This window comes from Pleurodeles waltl, chromosome 12, assembly GCF_031143425.1.
Source record: "Pleurodeles waltl isolate 20211129_DDA chromosome 12, aPleWal1.hap1.20221129, whole genome shotgun sequence".
Lineage (NCBI taxonomy): Eukaryota > Metazoa > Chordata > Amphibia > Caudata > Salamandridae > Pleurodeles > Pleurodeles waltl.
Genome location: NC_090451.1, coordinates 246972773 through 246985569, shown reverse-complemented (window position 1 = coordinate 246985569; position 12797 = coordinate 246972773). Strand labels below are relative to the sequence as shown.

Sequence of the window (12797 nt, the reverse complement as noted above, 5' to 3'; positions counted from 1 at the left end):
TACAATCTTTAGAGAATGATTGCAAAACAGGAACCTCATATGAATCAGTTAAAACAAGCTGTCGAAGTAAGTTGCTTGTCACTGGGTTACAAAATGAGAATGTATGTGTAGTTTTGGTCATATTTGTTTTTTTACATATATGGTTTCATTAACAGATGTATGTGCACCATGGCATTCATGAGCTGATCTTTAAGTGTGTGGGAACTATAGAGGCAAGTGAGGTATGTCTTAATTATTTATAATCAGTAGCTATTAAACAGACCAGTCCTTCCAATGTACTAAAGTCTTTATTTGGTAGGATGCTGCCTTCAATAAAATAACAAGAGGCCTACAAGACCTTCAACAGAAAGATATTGGAATTAAGCCTGAATTTAGGTAAGTTGCGTTTTTATGGTGGTTCTTTGCATATGCATAAAAAATAAAGGTTATTTAATTTAGTGTGTGCTCGAACATAGTGCCTTTTGTCTTTGATGGTGTCATGCAGTTTATACTTATGAGGAGTACTGAAGAGATGGGTGCATGCAAAACGTGATAGCCGGCCTCGAAAAATCATAAACATGTTACTAGACCTGCAGGTCAAGTAACTTAAATATTCTACTCAACCTAACTGTAATGTACTTGACCAGTAAACACATCTCAAATTGTGTGATCCTAGGCAAATAGTTTACAGAGACACCTTTTTCTAAAGACTAAAGTTTGCTGGATGTATCACAAGAATCTAGCCCACATACAGGCGACACATGACCCATGACTTCTTTTAGTTTACTAACAGCATTGCCATCCAGTCAAGAGTGTTTCTCAGTTTGTTTAAACACTCACTATTAATAAATATATTACTAAACCATGATGTGATAGCATATGGTCATCTACACTCAGTCAATTTCCAAGAAGTGTGCAAAAACCATTCCATTAACATGCAGCTTTACTTATAAAACTATATAGTGTTAACAATCTGTGTAAATTGGGTTTCAGAAACATATCTTTTGCACATCAACAGGTAAAGTATTCTGATCTGTTTACATCCTGTTAAAATATTTGTTTCATCACACAGAAATATAAAAAAACATGAACTTTCACAACTACTGAAATATATTTTGAAATGTTTGCACAGTTGACTTATGCCATATGTACGAACACATTTTCCCATAGACACAGAATGGGCAAAACTGCTTGCTACATCTGGCCCTTAGTCATTTAAATGTTGTTGTGTTAGGAAAAACCTAAAACCCATATCCTCTCTTTTTTTTTTTTTTTTTTTTTTTTTTTACATCTAAGCAGCAGTTTACTTACAAATTCCTGGAACTCTGCAGTCAGAAGGAAAATTAATTGTAAAACAAACTGACTTTTGATTTCTGTATGTAAACACAGAGCAAATGTGACATAAGAACAAGATTTAAAGGCATCTTGTATTGCCCTTCCACTTTTCAACTGAACAGAACACCTGTTCTTTGTCAACTCGCCAGAAGGGTGCGAGTAAGTCCTAAAAATAGCTCGACCTGACCAAATAAGACTCGCCATAGCGAGTAGATTTTTCGAGCCCTAGGAGTGTTAGGCACAGGATATTTGGGAGAGGTGTAGGTCTTCAGTTTTTCTTTCAACCTCCTGCTTACTACATACCTTCCAAGATGGGGGCAGTTTGGCAAGTCTACATTATTATAAAAAAACACAAGTTTCTGAGCTTCATTGTTAAGCTGCCATCCTAGGGGAACTGGCCAGATCTGTTTTAGCTTTTGTGATTGCATTGTGCATTGATACCTTTCCATATAGAGAAGAGCTAATACAACCATGCGCAGGGTGTTTTGATTATACTTCATTTCAATGGTGTAACTTTCTGAAACCCTTCTTCTTTGATCTGAGCACATGTGCTAGGATGTCATATGACCAGTTTAGCTGGATATTGAAGAATTTGGGGAACAATGTCTTTTTCATCAAAACTACCTACTTATAAGTAATAATGACATGGTTGATAACATCGGACACCTATTGTGAAGTCACAGGAGATCAAATAAAGGTCAGATTTGAGGTACTTGCCCACCGCAGTTTGAATCATCTCTTTATTGTTTTTAGGCGAAAAGTTCTCCGATTCAAAGCCGAGTTTGGAAATATTTGCATGAAGAATATTGGTCTAGGGTTTGATTTGTTACATTGACCAGATATTACAGGTTTTTCAGCGTATTCCTACCTTCTCTTTCAAGGTCTAAATTTCATCCCTCGTCCATCTACCTTTGACAAGCCTGTTAAGCTTTGATGTGCTATTTTATCAAATGTCATGTATAAGAGAATACAGTTAAACGAGTAACCCCGACAGTGCCCTGTGCCCAGGAGTAGAGCCTTAATACTATCTTTTTGCTTGTACCTTGGCAAACGCACATTAGATTTTTACAAATAGGTAATTTTATCATACAATCTCATGTATCTTTTAACCCTCAACTAGCTAATCCTATTCAAGCAAATAGTCTTTCTGGTTGTTACGATGTCTCTCACAAAGGTATCCTCAAATGGATAGCCCTTCCGTCACACCACCCTCTGCACCACAGGATGTTGTTGCATGCTACAACTAAATTGGTCCTGAAAGGCACTGCAGGAACTTGCAGAGCTTTGTTTATTATTTTTGGAAATCAGATTTTTGAACCATTTTCCATTCTGTCTTCTCGGGGTCGAAGACAAATAAATGACTGACCACCTCTCAAGCCTCATGTGATGCCTAGACCTTAAACTGGGGCATGGCTTTCTAATTTGTGCACGGTAACAATCAACCGGGTCACCCAATAACCATAAGAATCATTGTAGCATCAATATATCAAAACAATTGGCTCTCTCGGGGAGTTTCTTAAGCTAGAGCAAAACAGCAACTATACAAAAAAAGTTATACAAACTTATTAAATAAATTCCCTAGCCAAATAACTGAAAGCACAATACAGAAATTGAAATAAATAAGTTTAAATACACAGACAGATAGTAATCTAGAAACATATGCAAAATTAGAGTCAACGATCTCCTACAGTGTGACAAGTAAAAAAATACTGGTGCAATCAAAAACAAAAGTGAGATTCAAAGTAATAGGCTGCAATTAAAGAACACTAAATGTAAATAACAGAAAGATAAGGTGAAAATATTCAATGGTAACAAAAGTTATTTCAACAAATAATGCAGTCCATATTATCAATCGTAAGACGATGTTTCAGCCCTTATGGTGAAATTGACCAACCATAAATACCTCTAGCATCGGTAAGGCTCACATGTTGGATGTTGGGTTTGGATGTGAAGCATATGACTGACTAGGAGATGCATTCTCTGATCCCTTGTGGTTTTGTGATCCCCTGTGGTTGGTACTATTTGTGACATAATAGAACAAGAAGTGTCCCTTCTTCTTTTCATTCAACTGTCTCGATTTTGTGTTTTGGGAATGTGAACGTTTGTTTCATGTTGCCTTCCTTTAATTTTCTTCAAAGGAAGATACTGTTGTGGTTTTATAAATGACACCTTTTTTGGAGTTGACTGTAATCTCCTGATTCAATATAGTATGCAAAATGTCCTTTTACATATTTTTATCCTCTTCCATCCAAGACAGAGGAGAATTTCTTCTATTTGGATCCTAAGAGAGCACTTAGCTTCTATACCGAGAGAGGTAAGACAATTAGTCTTGACAAGGAATTTGATTAGACTCACTGAAGAGATATTTGAGGAACTGACCTTGGGAATTAGTAACCAGTCAGTGCCTGCAAAACTCTGATTCTGCTCTTCTCAAGGAGTGCCGCACGTACTTGCCAAATTTGTTTATTTCTTTAAAGGGTTTGCAGTGAGTGCAGTGCACATTGTACTGTCTGTTACAGTCGCCGTATGTTCATTGTGAATTTATGTTAAGTTATGTTTTTGTATAGTGTATTGTTCATCAGGTACTTAGGCCCTGATTTTAACCTTGGCGGACGACGGAGGCCGTCCGCCAAGGTTCCGCCGCCAAATGACCGCACCGCGGTCACAAGACCGCGGCGGGCATTCTAACATTTCCTCTGGGCCGGCGGGCGCTCTCCGAAAGAGCGCCCGCCGGCCCAGAGGAAATGCCCCTGCAACGAGGACGCCGGCTCAGAATTGAGCCGGCGTAGTTGCAGGGGTGCGACGGGTGCAGTTTGCACCCGTCGCGTATTTCAGTGTCTGCATGGCAGACACTGAAATACTTTGCGGGGCCCTCTTACGGGGGCCCCTGCCGTGCCCATGCCATTGGCATGGGCACGGCAGGGGCCCCAAGGGGCCCCGCGGCACCCCCTACCGCCATCCTGTTCATGGCGGGTTTCCCGCCATGAACAGGATGGCGGTAGGGGCTGTCAGAATCCTCATGGCGGCGGAGCGCGATCCGCCGCCATGAAGGATTCCCCCGAGCAGCGGTAAGTCGGCGGGAGCCCGCCGACTTGCCGCTTCTGACCGCGGCTGAACCGCCGCGGTCAGAATGCTCGTGGGAGCACCGCCAGCCTGTTGGCGGTGCTCCCGTGGTCGGTGGCCCTGGCGGCCACCGGCCGCCAGGGTCAGAATGACCCCCTTAGTTTCTTGGGGCATCATGTTCAGCCTTCAATTTTTAGGATTCCCTAAAGAGCCTTTGAGGTTAGAGAGAAAGTTTTGTGGATAAAGTTAAAGTTCGACTTTCGGCCATCTAAATGCTCTGTTTGGCAATTTTCCCATTGTGGCACTTCAAGAGCAGAGGAGTGCATTCTTGTAGCCTTCTAACATAAACCCATTTAGGATGTGGTAGATGTATATTTTGGGTTGTTACTGCAGGGTATGTCCCATCACCATTCTGGGTCAACAGATGCACTCTTATCTGTTGTCTTTTATTATTGAAAGACCTATATATAACCAAAGGAACTTGTGCCTTTCCGTAATTTTTGTGGGTGTATGTCGGTTGTGGTGTTTGAGACAGTTTTTAGTCTCATATGTTACTTCAGCCTGATGTGCCAAGGTCTGTTATAATTGGGACTGATCTGTCCTCAGTTGCCCTGGTAATAGCAAGCTTTGGTCCATTGTTCTTGCATCTGGTAACATCTGGCATAATCTAGCAATAGTTGGAATAATAGGGACTTTGTCTCACCCCCTCTGTTTTCCAGTTTCCGTAACATTCACTAGATATTGCTTCAAATAGTCTTAATCCACAGCATCTTCCTCTTCTAGTTCATGTCCTCCAAGATTCCATTTTGTTTTGCTCTTTTTTCCAGACTCAGTGAGTTTAGATAAGGTTATCACCTGATCTTTCTCATCTTGATTGACTGCCTCTGAAATATGGTAGGCCAGTCAGAATGTCATACAGCTGAAGCAGGAATGTTGTGTTTGTGTCATCGTTGCATGCTTGTAACAGGTGCCAAACATAAATGCAAAGTATCCAAATGCATGACTGATCTATGTATTTGTGTACAAAGCTGAACATTTAATGCTTTTTAAATCCCGCTGCTCCATTTACTGACAAAAGTCATAGTTTCAACCAAAACCGAAGTCTAATCCAATTCAAGGACATAGTTTAAGGTGCCAATATCAGTTGCAACAAGGTCTTGGGGTTCTATTAAAGGGATATATGTGGAATCAGGGAGTCTGTGTCCCGGAGAGTCCAACTGGTGCTAGTCATTACATTTTTTTTTTTTAATTCATAATAAAAACAGTATTTGTTCAGAACCTGAGATCTAAATATATCAAAACAGTCCAGTGGCTGTTGTAGTGTTCCTGATTCAGCGATGAAGAAAAAAAAACACCTTGTCCCTAGAAGGCTGGATGGCGGTAGATAAGTCAATCTTCTGTATTGGAGTAGGTGCTGGTTCACCAAATGTTTTTCCACTATTAGTTTTTTTGTTTTCAGATCTTAATTGTTATGTGATGCTTTTTCTTTAGTCTTGGGTTCTGGACAGCTGCTGTGCATGAATCTCCTGGTTCCTGCATGGCGGTCAATTAAGGATAGGCATGGATATCCAAAACGTGCTCTTTGGTACCCATAGTGCTGCCTTGGTTATCCAAGTCTTTTAGATGATGATGTAAGGACAAGGAAGAAAACGCTGCTTTATGAGCTTTGATTTTCCATTCCTGACCTTCATCCATCCCTTCAAGGATAAAAGGGCAGGTCTTCTCAATTTTACTCTCTGGCAGTTTGGTAAATTGGCTTCAATGGGCTCCTGGGTGATGAGATCTGTTGAGAGGGCGCCCAAGCAGAATAGTCAGTCAACTGGGACTTGTACAGATCATTATGATGTCCTAACTGGGCATTTCTATTTCTCTTTCGTTGTTGTGCTCACTCCCATTGAGATATCACAAAGTAAAAGATGCTGCCTAGAAGGGGGCAAGTATCTATTTTACTTTGGGGCACTGGTAGGAAGTCATATCCATTCAAGTTGAGACTAAGGGCCAGATGTAGGAAGGCTTTTGCACCTCGCAAACGGCGAAAAACACTGCTAGCGAGGCGCAAAAGCACTTACGCGATGCAGAATCACATTTTGCAAGTCGGTACCGACTCGCAAAATGTGATTCCGACTCGCAAATAGGATGGGGTGTTCCCTTCCTATTTGCGACCGCATCACGATGTAGAGTTGCTTTGTGACCGCGAAAGCGGTCGCAAAGCAACTCGCAGTTACCATCCACTTAAAGTGGATGGTAACTCATTCGCAAAAGGGAAGGGGCCCCCATGGGACCCCTTCCCCTTTGTGAATGCTCACAAAAATATTTTTTCAGAGCAGGCAGTGGTCCTATGGACTACTGCCTACTCTGAAAAAAACGAAACAAAAAGTTTTCGGTATTTTTTCTCTTTGCAGGTCATTTTCCTTTAAGGAAAACGGGCTGCAAAGAGGAAAAAAAAAACTGCTTTATTTAAAAGCAGTCACGGACATGGTGGTCTGCTGTCTCCAGCAGGCCACCATCCCCGTGAGTGCCTAGACTCGCTATGAGGTCGCAAACTGCGACCCACCTCATAAATATTCATGAGGTGGGTCTTTGCGACCCCATAGCGAGTCGCAGAAGGTGTCTGAGACACCTTTCTGCATTTCCTTTTGCGAGTTGCAAATTGCGAGTCGCTGGGACTCGCAATTTGCAACTTGCAAAGGGAAACCTACCTACATCTGGCCCTAAGTTCAGAAATTGAAAGTTTTCTTCATTCATGAAGTGTGTCCTTAGTCCTTATCTTGACTTTTGCTGTTTTTTCCCCTGAATCCTGTACCAGTCAGGCAGGGCAGGAAAGGTTATGCAAGTTTGGCTGGTTCAGGGCCTTCACCAAATGAATAATGCAGCATTGGCTCACCCCCTGTAGTATTATGTTCGTATCAGTATTTGCAAACTGTTCAAAGGGTAGGCCTTGTTAAGTGTACAGTGCTCATGCACAGAGTTGGACATTCACACTATAGTATTTTCTGTTGTTTACAGTCATTGCATTTATGAACAATAAAGAAAATTCTTTCACTTGCGGACTGAACATTTGTTGGTTTATGTCTGAAGAACAGGTGAAAACATTTTTACCAATCCAAGAAATGGCACTGATGGATGAAAAGGCTCCTGCTCTGTTAAAATTTGGTTATCATTTGCTCCGTACTGAAAAATCTCATAAGAAATTCCCATTTCTGATATAGACTTCCAGCCACAGATTCCTCACCTTTTGAATGTTTCCCAGGGATCTGACTAGATCCAGAAACATTTTAGCAGTACCACTGTCTGCCGAAAGGTGGTACACTGCGACTCGGCACTGATGCCTTTCGACTCCAGAAATGCAATGCAGATTCTCTATAGTTGCCACTCACGTGCACTAATGTCTGTTCCTTTCTTTCAGTGCTTCCAGAAGAAGATCTGGAGCTTTTTCGTGTCTGTCTGTGCCTTTACCTTAAAAGCTTGGTTCAGTGTGTAAAGGATGTCACCCCCAAAAACATCCAGTTTAAGCACTGCAGGGACTGTCGCAAACAAATGTCTGTGAGAGATCCCCATCAGGTATGCCTCTGGTGCCGGGGTCGAACCCAACTCCTATGCCTCCGGTGACTTTGCATCAATGAACCCAAAGATCATCAGAGAGCTTGAGGCCAAACATAAGAAGACTCCTCTCTGGAACCATTCCAAGTCATGCTCTGCTTTCAAGGTTCAACCTGGCTTTTGTTCCTGGAGTCGACTGAGCCTCTCCAGACGCTAGACTTTGTCACACTCCAAGTCAGCAAGCGAAAGAAACACAAGAAATAGAACTTTGATTCCACTCCCTCATGCCATTCGCAATTTCCCTGGTAGGCTCGTGCTACCCTTTTCAGTCTTGCTTCCGAAGTCTTCCAGCCCTGGGGACATTTTGCCCAATGCAGACTTCACCGAAGCCAGAGGAGGAGGCCCGATTAGTTCTCTCTAAGACTCATCCAACCTCAACTGACATTGTAACCAAATCTGGCCGAACGCCACTTCCTCCTCTTGATTTGTTACACGGGTGACAGGAATCTCCGCTTTCCTTTTTTGGGACATATTTGCATAATCACTGTGACGTCGGCTATGAGTTCACTCATCCTTGCCAGGATGACTTACAGGAGGCTAGTGGCCTCAATACCTCTCTCTTAAGACAGGTATTTCATTCTGACAATGGATCATTCACAGAGAAATCCACTTCCTACACTATGTTGATACGTAGGGTGACCAAAATTCTTTACCTCAAGCTCGCCACCTTGGAAGTTAAGACTGATGTTTTGACTGAGGTCCTTTAACTGGGCAGACACCTTTGGAGCCCTTTCTTCCTTCCAACAAAGTGCTGATGGATACCTTATTAGTGACCTGGGCTAAACTGTGCTCTGATCCACTGGTCAATTGACAGATTGCTAGGTACCATCTTCTGCTCCAGGCAACCCGGCTTTTCTTTTGCAGTATCCCTCACTGGAAAACCTATTGGTGCAGACTTCCACTAGCTGCACTAATCCAAATTTTATACTACTCCCTTTGATAGGGAATATAAACGAGTAAGAACATTGAGCAAGCATGTTTTTTCCTCTTCCAGCTTGGCCCTTCGCTTTGTTAAAGCCAGCTGTTTGTTAGGACACGACTCTTCTGCCCCTTGAGGTCCTGTGGCAGAAATCTCCTTTGGTATGCCGTCAGACCTTTGCCTGTGCTCTGTCAGGTCCTTCAATACTGTTGGGATGCAGCCAAGTTCACAATTTGTTGTAGCTTGGACACTACTAGTTCCATCAGGTGGACCATAGGCACCAACTGTGCCATTCGCCTCCATGCATGGCTGTGATCAACTGGGTTCACCAATGATGCCCAGTCCCCCCTGCTGGACAAATTCTTTGATGGAGTTCGCCCCTTCAGGGACAAAGCTGATTCCACTCTCGAGCATTTTAACGAAAGCAGCATCACTGTGCAGTCTCTGGGTCTTACCTCCCCACCTCACCAACTAGAATATTTCCATCGCTCCTTCGCAGCCTTGGCCGAGGTGTCCCTTACTGCCAGCATGTCCAACCCCCACTGGAAACCCTGAAATTTCGTAGAGGCCAGTGTTCCCAGCATCCCCATGGCCAAGGTCAGCATATGGCTCAGTATACTGCCCCAGCTCTGTCTCCCCTGCATCCCCTCCCAACAGCCACTTCTTCCAAACTTCTTTAGTATTCCCTTACATGGACACAGCCACTCATTGGGAGGCAGAATACACCAATTCTTACTCGGTTGGCAGGCGAGCATGTAAGACAGGTGCATCCTACAGATTGTTAGCAGGGGATACACCTTACTCTTACTTTCTCCCCGCGCCCCCCTGCACCCCACAACCATTGAAGGAGGACCATCTATCCCTTTTGTGGCAGGCACTGCAAGCACTTTTGGCCAAAGGGGGTGTCAGGAGGGTGCCAGTACCAGAAGTAGGACATGATTGTTATTCCTGCTACTTTCGGATGCCCACGAAGGACTAAAGTCACAAGCCTGTTGTGGATCTGCTCCCTCCTAAGCCTTCTTCCGGGAGGAGAAATTCAAAATGCGCGCCCGGGCCCATGTCTTGTCTGGATGGTGGATTTGAACCTGCAGTACGCCTATTTCCATAAATTAGTCTTACCGGCCCATCGGTGCTTCCTGCAGTGTGTGGTGGAGCAGGAGAATTTCAGTTCATAGTGCTCCCCTTTGGCCTTACCATCGCTCCTCAGGTGTTCATGAAAGTGGTGCCAGTGGTGGCAGCACTCTTCTGAAGTCAGGTGTGCCAGTCTTCCCGTACCACAGCAACTGGCTGTTGAAGGCAGGCTTGCTCCAGGCAGTCGTCAACCACCTCCAGACTACAGAGGACCTCCTGTGATCTTTGGGGTTCACCATCAGTGTGCAGAAGTCACACCTGACTGCTTATCAGATGCTCCCCTTTATTGGAGCCATTCTGGATACAGTTAGGTTTTATGCCTTTCCCTTGGGAAAGAGTACAAGTCACTCCAGCTATGATCCTAATCTTATCTTTCAGCCTCAGTCCTGGATTTCAGTGAGGTCAACTCTGAGGCTGCTTGTACTGATTGTCTCCTGCATCCTGCTTTGTCAGACATGTCAGGTGGAATATGCAGACGGGACAACATCTGGGGGACCTCTCCAACCATGTTCATATTTCGGAACAGACTGCAAAAGAAATGCAGTGGTGGGTGCTGGACTGATATTGGGTGAGTGAATGGCAGACCCCTCTCTTATCGCCACCTTGAACTGACATTGGTGACCGATTCATTGCATCTGGGTCGAGGCAGCTATCTGGGGGAGGTGGAGGTCAGAGCCTCCAGTCTCTGGTGGAATCCCAACTCCACACCAATCTTGTGGAGCTAAGGGCCATCCACTTGGTGCTGAAAGTCTTCTTGTGTTCATCAAGGGGAGGCTGGTGCAGATGCTCATGGACAACACCACCTCCACGTGGTACTGCAACAAACATGGTGGGGGTCACAGACCCTGTGGCAGGAGACCTTGCACCTCTGAAAATGGCTGGATTTCCGAGGAATATTTCTGGTGTTGAGCCACTTGGCAGGATCAGTGAATGTCAGGGGGGACAAACTCGGCTATCGGTGAGTAGCATATTGCAAATGGCAGTTACACCTGGATGTGGTGCACAGTCTCTTCCATGAATGTGGAGAACCTTGGCTAGATCTTTTCGCCACCGCCAAGATTGCCCAATGTCAACACTTCTACGCATTGAAAATTCCAAGGCATCTCGCTCTGAGACGTATTCTGCCTCAAATGAAACTCTGTGCTCCTGCATGCCTTCTCGCCAGTACCACTTCCTCCCCGATATCTCAAGAAGATCAGGACACACCAGGCCTATGTCATTCTAGTGACTCCGGATTGGGCACAGAGAGCATGGTATCCAAAACTCCTGGGCTCAAGGATATCTCTTTTGATCAGCCTGCCGCTATGGCAGGATCTGCTGTCGCAGAATTAGGGCAAGGATCTGCCCTTGGTCCTGCGCAGTTGCCACCTTCATACTTGTAGATTGAGCGGTAACAGCTGAATACCTTCACCTTTCACGCCCCCATGAGTTGGTTGATGTCATTATGGCAGTCAGGTGTCCCTTGACAAAAACTGTATAGGCCTGTCATTGGGACACATTTGTGGTTTGGTGTGGCACACGTCAGATTGACTGCTCCAACCCTCAAGGCAAATTGGCTGAAGAGCTCTAGTTTTTCTCTTCCATACTAAGGATTTGATTTGGGCATTGTTAAGGGCCTTTTAGCCTTCTTATGGTTGCCTGATTGGCCCTCAACTACAACACCTGTTTCCCCCATCTCTATTTGTAATGCCCCAATGGGACCTTTATCTGGTCCATACTTATCTGACATGCACTCTATTGCGGCCACTTCACAGCTGTACCTTGTGGCTGTTTACCATTAATAATGTGTAACCATCACTTTTGGTGCCTTGTCACTCCAGTGTACACTACGTTCTTCCCAGACAAATTGGTTCTGTGAACAGGGTCTTCCTTTTTGCCAAGGGCGTGACACCACTCCATGTCAGTCAAACCATCACTATGCGGACATTCTTTGCACCACCTCACCCTTTAGGGAGGAGGCGCTATTCCATGTCTTGGACCCCAAAAGGGTGATGAGGTTTTACATAGATCTTACCAAAGACTAACCCGTGGACGATCAACTATTTCCAGGATTCCCTGGAGCGAACAAAGACAGTGCAGAAGAGAACAATCTCCTGCTGATTAATGCTTTGCATTAGGATCTACACATTGGTTAAAAAGCGGACTCCGTGAGGATTGCGTGCTCATTCTACCAGGGCCAAAGCTGCTATCACTGCGTTGACACACGGAGTCCCTGTCCTAGATATTTGCCAGGCGGGTATGTGGGCATCTTCCATACATTCATGAAGCACTATTGCCTGACTTGTCCGGTACACTGAGATGGCATTTTTGCCCACTCGGTCTTGCAGCATTTCTTTCCTCATTCGCAAACCCACCTTCAAACTGGTATTGCTTTGGCATCTATTCAAAATCTGACAAATCTGCAGCCAGAAGTCTCTATCGGAAGAACTTACTTATCTTCTGTAACACTCTTTCTAGGAGAGAATGTATCTAGCTGCGGATTCCTCACCAACCCGCCTATCCTCCTCGGTCTGTGATTGGCCGCTATTCATTATTAAGGTCCTAAGGCTAGAATTCCAAGCACAGTGTATCAGTTTTCGTTTTTTGGCTTTGCCCTGGGCGAGTGGACTGTCTCAAAAGCAATTGATGTCACAGTGTGGAAGTGGTGCCTATATATAGGCTCCACACATCCTTTCCAGAGTTGAACGGTGTACTGCGGGAAAGGTTTCCAAATCCAGACTCAGGGGAATATTCAAAAGGTGAAGAATCTGCAACTAGATGAGGTCTCTGC

At 44.3% G+C, this 12797-nt stretch overlaps 1 protein-coding gene across 2 annotated transcripts in view; it reads left to right on the top strand.

Moving 5' to 3' along the window:
- Positions 1–12797, top strand: part of ANKRD27 (ankyrin repeat domain 27) — a 494829-nt gene that overhangs the window by 185817 nt on the left and 296215 nt on the right. For both annotated transcript variants that reach the window (XM_069217700.1, XM_069217699.1), the window contains 3 exons: positions 13–66; positions 156–221; positions 299–375. In XM_069217700.1, the coding sequence (XP_069073801.1) occupies positions 13–66; positions 156–221; positions 299–375 (197 nt within the window). The remainder of the gene's footprint in view (positions 1–12; positions 67–155; positions 222–298; positions 376–12797) is intronic.